This window comes from Dipodomys merriami, unplaced genomic scaffold, assembly GCF_024711535.1.
Source record: "Dipodomys merriami isolate MVZ:Mamm:240054 unplaced genomic scaffold, mDipMer1.0.p SCAF_2, whole genome shotgun sequence".
Lineage (NCBI taxonomy): Eukaryota > Metazoa > Chordata > Mammalia > Rodentia > Heteromyidae > Dipodomys > Dipodomys merriami.
Window position 1 is genome coordinate 40,718,902 of NW_027203381.1, and position 14,109 is coordinate 40,733,010.

A 14,109-nucleotide genomic window follows, 5' to 3' on the forward strand; every position below is an offset into this window, starting at 1 on the left:
CCAAAAGAAAATTTAAAAAAAAAAAAAAAATCTCAGGGACTTTTCTGCCTGAGCTGGTTTCCAACCTCAATCCTTAGACTTCAGCCTCCTGAGTAGCTAGGATTACAGTTGTGAGCCACTACACCCAGCTTTCAGGTAAATGTTAATATTTGCCTTGGCTATGTGGTAATAAAGTACAAGTCCTTCCCTGGGGCCCTTGGGGATTTGTGAGACTGAAGACTGCCTGACCCCTTGGAGATGATTTGCAGCTTTTATTGCATGTTGCCCCTCTAATTCCCTGCACTGAAACTCAGGATGCTGAATTTATAGCAATAACATCCATCATTCTAGTCTCAGAAACAATCACTCTCCAGTGGCCTTTCAAATTATGTTCTCCTAGGACGTTTGTTTTGTTCTGATTTGATTTGATTTGATTTGGTTTGGTTTCTGGGCAAATGGAACTGAAATTTTGTTGTTCATCTACTCTAGCTGCTGTTTTAAACGTAATACTGGGGTTTGTGCTGCTTACCCTTACAGTGGGACTTACCTGGAATAATTATTTGCCATGTTTATATTTAGGCTTATTTCTAATAATTATTATTATATTGTTCTAGTGGCATTGTACTTAAGGAAATCCAACAGTCTTATCTAGTATTTTACTGTGCCTTAAATCCTCCATGCCACTATCTAAACTTACTTCCTAATTTTTTTTGTCAATGATGGGCTTTGAACTTTGGGCCTGGACGCTGTCCCTCAACTCGTCACCTCAAGGCTAGCCCTCTACCACTTAAGCCACAGTGCCACTTCTGGTTTTCTAGTGATTTATTGGAGATAAGAGTCTCACAGGGGCTGGGAAGGTGGCTCAGTGGTAGAGCGCTTGCCTTGCATACTCGAGGCCCTGGGTTCGATTCCTCAGCACCACATAAGCAAAAAGAAAAAAGCCGGAAGTGGCGCTGTGGCTCAAGTGGTAGAGCGCTAGCCTTGAGCTGAAGAGCTGAGGGACAGCGCCCAGGCCCAGAGTTCAGGCTCCACCACCGGACCCCAAAAAAAAAAGAGTCTCACAGACTTTCCTGTCCAGGCTGGCTTTGAACCACAATCCTCAGATCTCAGCCTCTTGAGTAGGTAGGATTATAGGCATGAGCCACCAGTGCCCAGTTTACTTTTTAATTTAACTTATTTATCAACTTACTTTTTGTGTGCTGGATATTAAGCTCAGGATTTCTTGTATTCTAGACAAATGCTCTACTGCTTGGCTCTACTCCAAAATCAGAAAACACTTAAAGTGAAGAATGACATTTTTCTTAAATTTGTAATGGATTTATCTATCATTTTGGTTTTCAGAGTATCTTAGGGTCATATATATTTGAAAACAGACATTGCGAATGTTAGACTTTGAAAAGTAGGTTTTAGCAAGAGTATTTTAGATTCTGATAAACATAAAAGTACAAAGAAAAAGAATACATCTCTTACATTAGCATGGAAGGTTTGACTTGACCTACAAAAGGAAGAAATCTGAATCAATGCAGAAAACCCAGGCAGAATTTCTCAGTTGTGCTGAATGGGCAGAATTTAGCTTTTTTTTCCTTCCCCGTGACATGAGCCTTTGAGGGATGGGGGGAATACTGAACTTTTATCCCTTAGTCATATAAATTCTTGGCTTTTTTTTTTCTTAAAGGCCAGACCTTATATAAACAGGCCTAGATTCTTTATTCAGAATCTCCTGGGAAGTGTCTATTCATGCCAGGCATTGAAGCCTCAGTGCCTGCAGGCAAGAAGTGACCACTAGTGTTTATAGCTAGTTGAATATTAATGTCATGTAAATTATTTGAAGGAAGCACCCTTTCTAGTTGCCTAGCAGTATGACACATTCCCACATGGGCACACCGTTTGGGGGCGGCTTTTTCAAGCTTGACAGTTTTGGGGTTTTTTTTTTTTTTTTTTTTCTTTTAGAAATGGAACTGACAAAAGCATGGTCTGAGGGAGAATCTTATGTTCAGTTGTCCATGGACTTGGGTAATCCCCAGGCCTGTTACGCTAGGTGCCAAGGGCAGGCTTTAAGCCAGAACTGACTAGGGCCAAGGAACCCATGCTACTCTAGACCTGGACTCTGGTATCACAAAAAATTGATGAACAAACTTTATAAGTGAATTTTAAAAGCTGGATACTGGTGGTTCCAAGGATCACAGTTCAGAGTTACATCTGGCAGCAAAGTCCATGAGACTTTCATCTCCAACTACCAAAAAGCTAGAAGTGGAGCTCAGGCTCACGTAGTAGAGCACCAGCCTAGAGGAATAAAGCTAAGGGACAGGCCCTGAGTTCAAGCCTGGTACCAGCACACACACACACACACACACACACACACACACACACACAATTTCCACATTTATACACTCATACACACACATATATGTGTGTAGATAAGAGGATCCTCATAAACTCACTCAGCTTCAATAATTAGCAACACATATATAATTTGTTTCATTATTTTCATCCTCCTTTCCATTCTTTCCTAAGACATTATTATTAACTAAATCTTAGACATTACATAAAATATTTCATCTGGGGCTGAAGCTGTAGTGCAGGAGTAGAACAACTTGATTAGCATGCAACAGGCCGTGGGTTCAGTACCACAAAAATAAGTAATTCAGTTAGGTCACTTCTTGGCCTTTGTGCTAAGATCAAGTTCTGATCTGTTCTGATGATCTTAATATCTGACACATCCTCATTCATTTATATAAGTGCAGCTTGAAGCAGGGACATGGAGAGTGGAACAAGAGCTTATTCTGTCCATGCTGTCCATCTGCCTGGTATTGCAATACTTCCAGAAATGGTACATACACAATGCGCACACACAAATTAATACAAAAATATTTCAGTGGTATCTTTAAAAGGAATTTCTAAGCTGGGCACTGGTAGCTCACACCTATAATCTTAGCTACTCAGGAGGCTGAAAGCTGAGGATCTTGGTCCAAAGCAAGCCCAGACAGACAAATCTGAGAGACTCTTACCTCTAATTAACTGCAACAAGCCAGAACTGCATTTCAATTAGCATCATTTTGTATGGTCTTATGTACATAGCTATTGAGCTATTATGATTCTCTGCCCAGGAATACCCTATGCATATACTGTGTTTCTTTGGGTCTGGCTTACTTCACTTAATATGATTTTTAACTAGAACTTCTTCATGTCTTCTCTTCCATTAAAATGCCTCTATCAAGAATTCTGAAATCTTTGAATTTCCTCTCTTGGAAGTTTCTTCCCTTATTGCAAATTTAAGGTAAAACTTTGGCATATACTTCAATAATTTAGCAGTAGAGTCAAATTCACAATAAGATGTGAGTCAACAAAAAGTGAAAAGTCACACACACACACACACACACACACACACACACACACACACACACACAGAGCAAAACCACCCATCCCACACACTCACACGCAGAGCAAAACAACCCCAACTTTCAGGGCTGCAATGTTTGCCATTCAACAATAACTATTTGGAAAATTTGTAACAATGTGGGAAATAATTTACTATTTTATATAAAGTAGTGGTAATGTGTTCTAGTTACCTATCACTGCATAACTGACCATATTAAAAGTATTTTAGTTCTGGTTTTTAAATGCTAAATTTCTAGAAATATGCATTATCCTACTTCTTTAATGATTTAATGAATAAAACTGCCCTGTAGTGTGATAGGGGAGGCAGTGATTCCCTCACCCCCTCTTCTTAGGAGTCAGGTGCAGCAGACCTGAGGGGCAAGGGGCAGTGAAGGGAAAGGCACCACACAGTAAGTAGCATTTTAAAATCTTTTCTTCATTTAAGCCATGGTTTACCACTAGGATATCAGATCCCTGAAAAATGTCAAATAGCAGGTGTTAATTACAATGATTAAAATGCATTTAATTGTGAATAAAATTAAACTGGAAAAAAATAATGATTTAGGATAATACATATTTCTCTAAAAATCCTCCCTCCTCTTTCTTCCTTTTTAACAGTCTTTGGTGGGTTTCATATATGGGATGAATTTGATCAAAGTACACTGTGTGCTTCAAATATCACTGCAATGATGCCTTTACACAATTAATTTATGCTAATAAAAATTTAAAAGATTAAAAAAAGCCAGAACTGGAGTTGTGGCTCAAGTGGTAGAGCACCAGCTATGTACAAGGCCCTGAGATAAAGCTCTAGTACTGGCACAAATAAATAAATAAATAAAAATGAAAGGAATTTTTATTTTAAAAAACAACTTCAGGTGTGACTCAAGTGGTAGATCAGTATTCATGAAGAAAACAAAACAAAAAAAACAAAAACAAATGAAAAGGAAAAGAATTGGAGGTGTGGCTCAAGCCATAAAGCACCTGCCAAGTTGAAGCCCCAGTACAAAAACAAGCAAAAATTCACAATGCCCTTATCATACCTGATCAAAAGTAACTAATTCCTAAGTATCATCAACTATTCAATGCCATTTATCCACTTATCTGTTTGTTCATTTGATTTTATGGTTATGTAGTTCAAGAACCAAATAACTGTAGGCTTGGCATGCTTCTTAAATTCCTTAATTGTGATTTGTTCTCTTTCTTCCTCTTTTAGTTTTTTTTTCTTTTATTGAGAAAATGAGGTCTTTTTACTGTCAAAGTAAAACAACCTTTTAGGGAGCAACTATCAACATTATATTGATCCTCAATAATAAACATAATTCCTACCTATTGTGGTGATGTCTTTTTTTGAATCTGAGTTTCCTTTCCAACCCTGGTAATTTATGCATTTTATCAGCTTCCCAGCTATATCCCAACCATTTAAGGCCTCTTAATTTAGAAGCCTAAACATTTTACCAGAGAGGAAGTATTGTCTTTTAATGGCTTAATGACCCATCGCAATATATGCAAGTAGTACAGTCATTTCATGAGCTAGCTTGAGAGATGTGACAAACTACTAAATTTCCTGTTTCTCCCCAATTTTAGAATGCTACTTCTGAATTACCTGGGCAAAACTGGGCCTAAAACTCCTTTGATGGCAGCTGCAACTTTTTCAGTTGGTTGGAATACTTTTGCCTGCTCGGAGTCACTGGAGAAACCACTGAACTGGCTGCTTTTTAATTACTATTTGACAACCTGTCTCCAGTCCTCAGTTAATAAGTAAGTCACCTTTAAAACTTTTGTCTCCAAACATTTTAGATTACACGCTCCAACAGGATAAAAATTTTTAAACAATACTGCCAGTATATGTCTTATGTGTTACGTGAATTTACACTATTGTATCAAAGTATTCTCTATATTATGAATGCATATAAAAACAAAGTTACAAGCAGAAACTAAAAATACAGATAAAAGTCATAATGTTTTCCTTTATCCCAGCGAATTGTCTTGTATAACTCCTGAATTAGAGATCTGTACCTTGAAGATCACTAATTCTAAATTATTCTAAAAGACTGAAAACATCAGTATGGAATGTGTTAGGTAAGATTATGGGCCACCTAGGTTTTCTACTTGTTGTTCATCTTGTCAAGACCTAATTCTTTCCCAGGAAGTAAGTGATATATTACATGCTTTTTTTCTTTGTCATTCATGAGACTTGAAGTCAGGGTGCCATCCCTGAACTCTTTTGCTCAAGGCAAGCGCTCTACCACTTTGCACCATAGCTCTTCTACTGGTATTTGAGTGGTTAATTAGACATAGAGTCTCACAGGGGCTTTTCTGCCTGGGCTGTCTTCGAACTCCTAATCCTCAGATCTCAGCCTCCTGAATAGCTAGGATTTCAGACATGAGTCACCTGAATGGTTAGAATTAGGATTTATAGGTATGAGCCACTGGTGCCTGGCTTCAGGCTTCAGGCACCAGTTATATAATCAATGTTGATTATATAAGTATGTACTTATGATCATGGCCTGCTTTAGAAATAAAAGGCAATTCACATGTATTATCTTAGCTCACAGATTTAAACTACTAAAATACTCTTTGTTTGTTTTTTGTTTTTTTGGGTCCGGTCATGGGGCCTGGGCGCTGTCCCTCAGCTCTTCAGCTCAAGGCTAGCCCTCTACCACTTGAGCCACAGCGCCACTTCCGGCTTTTTTTCCTTTTGCTTATGTGGTGCTGAGGAATCGAACCCAGGGCCTCTGGCATGCAAGGCATGCGCTCTACCACTGAGCCACCTTCCCAGCCCCTAAAATACTCTTTACATTAATATTTCTGAAATTATTTATGTATCTTCTAATAAATTGGCATGATAGCAAAGAACATAGAACTCTACTATTAAACTACACCCTAGCCATATCACTCACTCTACCTCTTGAAATGCACTGATAGGTTTAAACTCTAAATGAAAGTACAATTAATTCACATATAACTCATTGAAAACCATAGCTATCCTGAAAGTTGACATTAAATATTGGATTTAACTTTACCAAATTAGAGATCTTAATTATACATGTTGGTAAATATGCTGAATCATCATATTATTATAGTGATGATTAAAAATGATCTTACATGTGGTCACTGAAATGGGGACAATAGCTTGGAGAGTGAAATGGGATTTGAATTGAAATGTCACTTGAGATGTAGCTCAGTGGTGGAGCATGTGTTCAAGTCCCAATGAAAAATAGAGACTGTAAAGTTTATATAAATATAAAAACTTGTAAATATATAAATGTGTAATCATTTACAAGTATATAAACTGTCTTGTATAAGAAAAATACCAACATTTCAAAAATAAGTATGTAAGAAGATAAAATCTAATTTGTATTATTCTGATTTTAAAAAACAATGTCCAGATAATGTAACCAGTAGAAAGATTGTAATTTAACTGAGACCTTTATGATCAAACTGGCTTATTAGCATCAGTAGGCAGGTATAATTTTTTATGAAACAATATTTATTTGTTTTTATTACTGTGGATGTAGTTCTTCCTTCCTGAATTTTTTAAAAGAATGTTGACATGTTAAAGTGTACAACTATTTGAAAAAAAGTTAAGTCTTCACTGAGACTACAGCATAGATAAATTTAGAAATGAGTAATACCTTTATCCTGACAGCATTGAATTTTTTCTTTAATAAGCACAACAAACATTTCCATTTGTTGGCCTAAAACATAAAAAGTGGTTTAAAAACAATCTCAGGGTTGGGCACCAGTGGCTCACGCCTATAATCCCAGCTTCTCTGGAGGCTGAGATCTGAGGATAGTGGTTCAAAGCCAGCTCAGGAAGGAGTGTCTGTGAAACTCTTATCTCTAGTTAACCCCCAGAAAAGCAGAAGTGGTGCTATGGCTCAAAGTGGTAGAGTGCCAGCCTTGAACAAAAAAGCTCAAGGACCATGCCCAGGCCTGAGTTCAAGCCCTAGGACCAGCAACAACAAAAAACATAGTCTCAGGACTGGAGACATAGTCAAGTGCAAGTTCTTTCTTGAGTTCAAATCCTAATAATGCCAAATAATAATAATACCTCAGAATAAAGTCTTCCTACATCTTAATTAAGCACATATTTTTTACATACCAACTTTATGCTCTGAGCTAGATTATTTACTTGTATGATTGAGATAGGAATGACCTTAACTTTTAGTTTTGAAATTCTTTTGTTCCAGGCACCGGCATATGTTTGTTAAACAAATTGATATGGATCATGTCATGAAGGTAGGTGAGAAACTTTATGCAATATTTTAAGTTTTTTCTTTTGATTCCAAGAATCAACCGAATTTGTTTATGTTTTTCAGGCTAAGTCTATTAGAGAGTTTGATAAACGATTCACTGCAGTCATGTTTGGATACCGGACAATCGATGACTATTATACTGATGCCAGTCCAAACCGGAGGCTGAAGTCAGTAAGAATTCCCGTGCTGTGCCTGAATTCTGTGGATGATGTTTTCTCACCCAGTCATGGTAAAATTAACTTCTATGAATATATTTGGACATGAACTAACTTTTAAAATACTATTCTTTATAAAGAAATGCAGTGATTTTTTTTAAATATCAGCCATATAATGTTTTATATTGTAATAAAAACAAAAACTAACTAAGCTGGGTGCTAGTGGCTCCTGCCTATATTCCTAGCGAGTCAGGAGGCTGTGATTTGAGGATCATGGTTCAAAGCTAACCACCAGAAAACAGGAAGTGGCATGGTGACTCAAGTGGTAGAGAGCTTACCTTGAGCTGAAGAGCTGAGGGACAGTGCCTAATCCCAGAGTTCAAGCCCCACAACCGACAAAAAAAAAAAAAAAAAAAAAAAGAGCCCAAGTGAGTCAAGTGATAGAATGATAGCTTTGAGCACAAAAAGCTCTCAGGCCCTGGGTTCAAGCCCCAGTACTGGCTCATGCACACAAGTGCATGCACATGCATACATACACACATACAACTTGACAGTCATTATTTAGTATCTACTGTTTCCTATCACTCTGAAATGTTTTCAGTCCTTACCTAGTCCCTTGTAAGATGCAGGACAATATTTTGCTTGTTCTATAAGCCTTTCCTTCTTTCCAAATGCACTGTTCTTTGAACTGTTCTGTTGCGGTTTCTTTGCCTCAGAAGAACATTTTCATCACTTGGCTCTTTTTCATAGGGTTGTTATACAAAAGAATTAGAAATTTTCATGAGAGTTAACCTATTAACCTGTTAGTTAACCTGAGAGTGAACTTGAGACTTTAGAAACATAGTGGCCTTGTGTAACTCAGTGATGGGAGCAAATTTAACGACAAACAGTTTCTCCTCTGAATATTAAAGAAAAAAAATATTCCAAAATTAACTTTTCTGGGTCTGGGAAGGTGGCTCAGTGGTAGAGCACTTGCCTCTCAAAATTAACTTTTCTTCTCTCTTACTTTGAAAAGTTATCTTTAAAATAATGTAAGATGTTACATTGTCTTAAAGATCTTTAGGCTTGATCTCTCACTTATTCTTACAGAAATTTCAAAAGGTATTTTATGCGTGAGGCACTAGTGGCTCATGCCTATAATCCTGGCTACAGGAAACTGAGATCTGAGGTTTGAATCCAGCTGGGGCAGGAAAGTCTGTGATACTCTTATCTCCAATTAACCACCAGAAAAACAGGAAGTGGCACTGTGGCTCAATTGCTAGAGTGCTAGCTTTTAGCTGAAGAGCTCAGGGACAGTGTCCAGGCCCAGAGAAGAAGAAAAGAAAGAAAAAAACAAAAACTTCAGGTCATTGGTTATCGATCAGAAAATGAAACTAGGAACTTAAAAGTCAGTTTTATTATTTAGCATATTTTTATTGGACAAGAAAAAAAGAATGTAGCTGATCTACACAAGTAAAATTCTTCCCTTATATATTCCAAGTGTAGCTGATTTTGATATAAATAATTGTCTTGACTTTTACTGTGATAAGTAAAATTAAAATTATGCTAATATGTTGCTATATTATTATCTATTGGTCTATTTACAAAATCATCTACAATCATGGTGTCCTAAAACTATACTTGTTACCTGTAAAAAAAAAAAAGCAAACAACAACAATAAACTTTGGGCCATTGATCAGAAAATGAAACTGTGAACTTGAAAGTCAGATGATTATTTAGCATATTTTTTACTGGATTAAAATTGTATATTTTTAATCCACTTTTTTCTTTCTATTTCACTGGCCTTGCTACCAACAAAAATTTCCCAACATTTGGATCTGACCCATTAGGGTGAAGTTTAAACTCATTATTTCTTATTTCCCAAGCCCTTTAAATAGTCTTGCCAAACTGAAAATAGTGGACAATTGTCTGTAGTCTAGGAGAACAGGCAGCCAGCATGCTTCACATGACTCAGCCTTTGTTCTGATATGACTGTAACTAACAGTAACAGATATTTCTGGGTAGGGATTGGGGAAAACTAAACAGTAGTGTGTATGCTTAGCACTCATAAGGCCTTGGATTCAATCTTCAGCATGAACAAACACACAATCACTGTCTGCACTCTAAGCATATGAAAAAATAAAACAAGGTTGGGGCTTGGCTCAAATGGTAGAGCATTTGCCCAGCAAGCACAAGGCCCTGAGTTCAAACATGCGTACTGGCAAAGAAAATAAAATAATGCTGGGCACTGGTGGCTCATACCTATAATCCCAGCTACTCAGGAAACTGAGCTCTGAGAATCAGGTTTGAAGTCAACCCAGGCAGAAAAGTCTGTGAGACTCTTATCTCTAATTAGAGGTAAGAGAAAAAGCTAGAAGTAGAAGTGTGGTTCAAATGGTAGAGCACCAGCCTTGAGAAACAAAGCTGAGAGCACAAGGCCCTGAGTTCAAGCCCCAGTACTGGCATTAAAAAAGAAGAGAAAAGCAAGAAGAGAGGGAAAAAAAACTTTTAATTCATATCCTTTAGCTTATTTCGGGGTTGATTTTGTACAACCCATAAAAAGATTGCCAATGCTGGTGAATTATATCCAATATTTATAGCAACTTTGTTTTCAAAATGAAGTATTTTTCTCTAGAGTATGAATAGGAATTTAAAGAAGGAAAAGTAATCATCCCTCTTTCAGCTAGAGATAAATACTGTTGACATTTGGGTAAAAAATGTTTTGTTGCTATCTATCTATCTATCTATCTATCTATCTATCTATCTATCTATCTATCTATCTATCATCTATCTATCTATATTTTTCCGGTTGTGGGGCTTGAACTCAGGGTCTAGGTGCTGTCCCTGAGCTATTTTGCTCATGGCTAGCACTCTACCACTTTTGAACCACAGTTGGACTTGCAGTTTTCTGGTGGTTAATTGGAGATAAGATTCTCATGGACTTTCCTGTCTGGGCTGGCTTCAAACCATCGTCCTCAGATCTCAGCCTCCTTAGTAGCTAAGATGACAGGCGTGAGCCCCCAGCATCCAGCCTTCTATACACTTGTGTTTATTTTTTTCAAAATTTTTATTGTGATTAAATGGTTACATAATTTCCCAAATTTTACAGTATTGTGGGATAGTGATGCTTAGTTAAAGTCACAAATACATTCTAACTTTCATGGAGCAAATTGTCTATCACAGTCTATAACATTTATGAGTTCTTATACACTTGTAATATATAAATTGTGATGCATAATTTTGAACCTTCACATAGCCACAAGTTGGCTTCAGGGATCTATCACTTTATGCAAAGTTAACCAAAGTCATGCATAATAATTTACAACTCTCACAAATGTGCTAAAATTAATTTCTCAAAACAAGATTCAGGTATACTCCTGTGTTACAATTAAATCTTGGGTTGATTCTTTTAAAAGAATCAATCAGTACATGTGTGCAAATATGAACTAAGAATATAAGTGGTTTCTATAAATTAGTAAGTCTCATTCCATTTATCCATATTCATTACAAATATTTGTTTAATGGTGTGTAGTTTGTTTTGATTAGAAAGGATAAAGAATATACTTTTCCTAATAAAAAATGATAATGATTTTCTTTTCCCCCCTTTCTACTTCCTCTCTACTTCCTCCCCTTCTTTTCCTCAAGCTATTCCAATAGAAACTGCTAAGCAAAATCCTAATGTGGCATTGGTCCTTACTTCTTATGGAGGCCATATTGGTTTTCTGGAGGGAATCTGGCCAAGGCAATGCACTTACATGGATCGCGTCTTCAAGCAGTTTGTGCAGGCCATGGTTGAGCACGGACACGAACTCTCTAACATGTAGTTCTTCAGTGCATCATGTCTGAATCACCATTTTAAAGGCAGCTCAGCTTAGTGCACACATTTTAACTTATGTATATATAGCAAAGAAGCCAGCAAATGGGTGAAGAGGTCCAGAATGACATGCAAAAACGACTTTTAAGAAAACAAAATCACTTTGTAGCAAGCAATTAAATATAGTTTAGATTGTTACTTATGTAGATTTTATTTTTTACTATGCCTTACCAAATATGACCTTAACTAAAGTAGTCCTTATGTACATGGAATTGCACTTAACCAAAACTATTGTGTAAAAAGATTTTAATTCCTCAGGGTTTTAATTTAGGCTAGTGTTTTTTTTTAGATTACTCATTTTAAGTGACTTAATTGTACCTTACTAATTGTTAAGAGATTTTGGTTTTACTTGAATGTAAGTTATAAGATGGCACATTCCTAAGGGTATTTATACTTGAATGGTAATATGAAAACTGAAATAAGATAAAATACAATGCGCTAAATCTTTTATGTGTTTAATTTTAACAAGTGCAACAATGTTAGCCTGACTTCTGTACATGCTCTTCTATTCTGATAACGTATTAGGGCTGATTTATGTTTTATAATAATTATAATTTACATGCTTATTTTTAAAATAGTATATGTGCACACATATAAGTCATTATATTAAAATCTATTATTTTAAATTGTTTCATTGCAACTTTTTCATCTTCAAAAAGAGACTGGGAAATAATTTATGATAGTTTCACAAACGAATTAGCAAGAAAACTTGAAACTGCTTCCAAAATATTAGACTCACATCATTTATTCCAACTAAGAATACCTTCAGAATTGGGCTCTGTTGGCTCATGCCTACAATCCTAACTACTCAGGAGGCTGAAATCTGAGGATTGCAGTTTAAAGCAAGCAAGGAAAGTCATTCTTATTTCCAGTTAACTACCCAAATGCCAGAAGTAGAGCTCTGGTCAAGTGGTAGTGTGCAGCCTTGAATGAAAACACTAACAGATAATACCAAGCCCTGAATTTAAAAAGAGAGAAAGCTGGGTGCTGGTGGCTCACACTTGTAATCCTAGCTACTCAGGAGGCTGAGATCCAAGGATCTCGGTTTATCTCTAATTAACTACCAGAAAACCAGAAGTGGCACTGTGGCTCAAATGGTAGAGCACTTGCCTTGAGCTGAAGAGCTCAGGGACAGCACCCAGACTCAGAGTTCAAGCCCCACAACTGACAAAAAAAAAAAAAAAAAGATAAGGGGGGAGGGAGAGAGGGAGAGAGAGAGAGAGAACACTTTCTGTTACAAGACACCCAACAGTGGCTCAAGTAATAATGTTTAATTGGGGCTAATGGTATAGCTCACACACATCTATATACAATAGACAGACAGACAGACAGACAGACAGACGGATGGATGGCAAAACAGGGCTGTTGCAGGGACTTTTTTTTTTTTTTTTGTCGGTTGTGGGGCTTGAACTCTGGGCTTGGGCGCTGTCCCTGCACTCTTCAGCTCAAGTCGAGCACTCTACCGCTTGAGCCTCAGTGCTACTTCCGGTTTTCAAGTGGTTTATTGGAGATAAGAGTCTCATGAACTTTTCTGCCTGGGATGGCTTTGAACCATGATCCTCAGATCTCAGCCTCCTGTATAGCTAAGATTATAGGCATGAGCCACCAGCGCCCGGCAGGGACTTTTCTTTTGCTAGTCCTGGGGTTTGAACTCAGGGCGTGGGCACTGGCCCTGAGTTTCTTTTGCTCAAGGCTAGCACTCTACTACTTGAGCTATAGCACCACTTCTGGTCTTTTCTGTTTATGTGCTACTAAGAGATCAAACCTAGGGCTTCATGCATGCTAGGCAAGCACTCTACCACCTAAGCCACATTCCCAGCTCTACAAGGAACTACCACTTGATTCAAATCTCCACTTCTGGCTTGTTTTGGTAGTTAATTGGAGTCTCACGGCCTTTTTTGCCTGGACTGGCTTTGAACCACAATCCTCAGATCTCAAGCTTTCTGAGTAGCTAGGATTACAGTAGTGAGCTACCAACGTGGACATTAGTGTTTAGAGAAGGAAATAGTAGGAGTGGGGTCAGACACAGGCTGCCTACCCTTTTGGAAATATGAAAGGTTTCCAGAAGTCTCGGATTTACACCTAGTAGAACTGTATCACATGTCTACCCAGATGGGAGTGGGAGCTTGGGAGTGCAAATACATAAACTATTTCTATAGTGGCAGAGGCAGGAAAGGAGCAAAGGGTTGCCAATAGTTGTTGGACTAACAAACTAATAGTTTAGCCAGGCACTGGTAGTTCACACCTGTAATCCTAGCTACTCAGGAGGCTGAGATATGAGGATCTCAGTTCAAAGCCAGTCTGGGCAGGAAAGGCCATGAAATACTTATCTCCAATAAAGCACCAGAAAACTGGAAGTGGTGTTGTGTCTCAAGTGGTAGAGTGCTTGCCTTGAGCTGAAGAGCTGAGGATCAGCACCAGGCCCAGAGTTCAAGCCCCATGACTGACAAAAATAAAAACTATTTCAACCTGTTTCTAAAATATG

General features: G+C 37.6%; 1 protein-coding gene across 1 annotated transcript in view; it reads left to right on the forward strand.

Annotated features, from left to right (window-relative positions):
- Abhd3 (abhydrolase domain containing 3, phospholipase) overlaps positions 1-12,250 on the forward strand; it is a 51,023-nt gene extending 38,773 nt beyond the window's left edge. Inside the window, exons 6-9 of the mRNA XM_070029455.1 lie at positions 4,942-5,115; positions 7,551-7,599; positions 7,680-7,845; positions 11,396-12,250. Of these exons, the coding sequence (XP_069885556.1) occupies positions 4,942-5,115; positions 7,551-7,599; positions 7,680-7,845; positions 11,396-11,574 (568 nt within the window). The 3' untranslated portion in view covers positions 11,575-12,250. The remainder of the gene's footprint in view (positions 1-4,941; positions 5,116-7,550; positions 7,600-7,679; positions 7,846-11,395) is intronic.
- Positions 12,251-14,109: the final 1,859 nt, after the last annotated feature.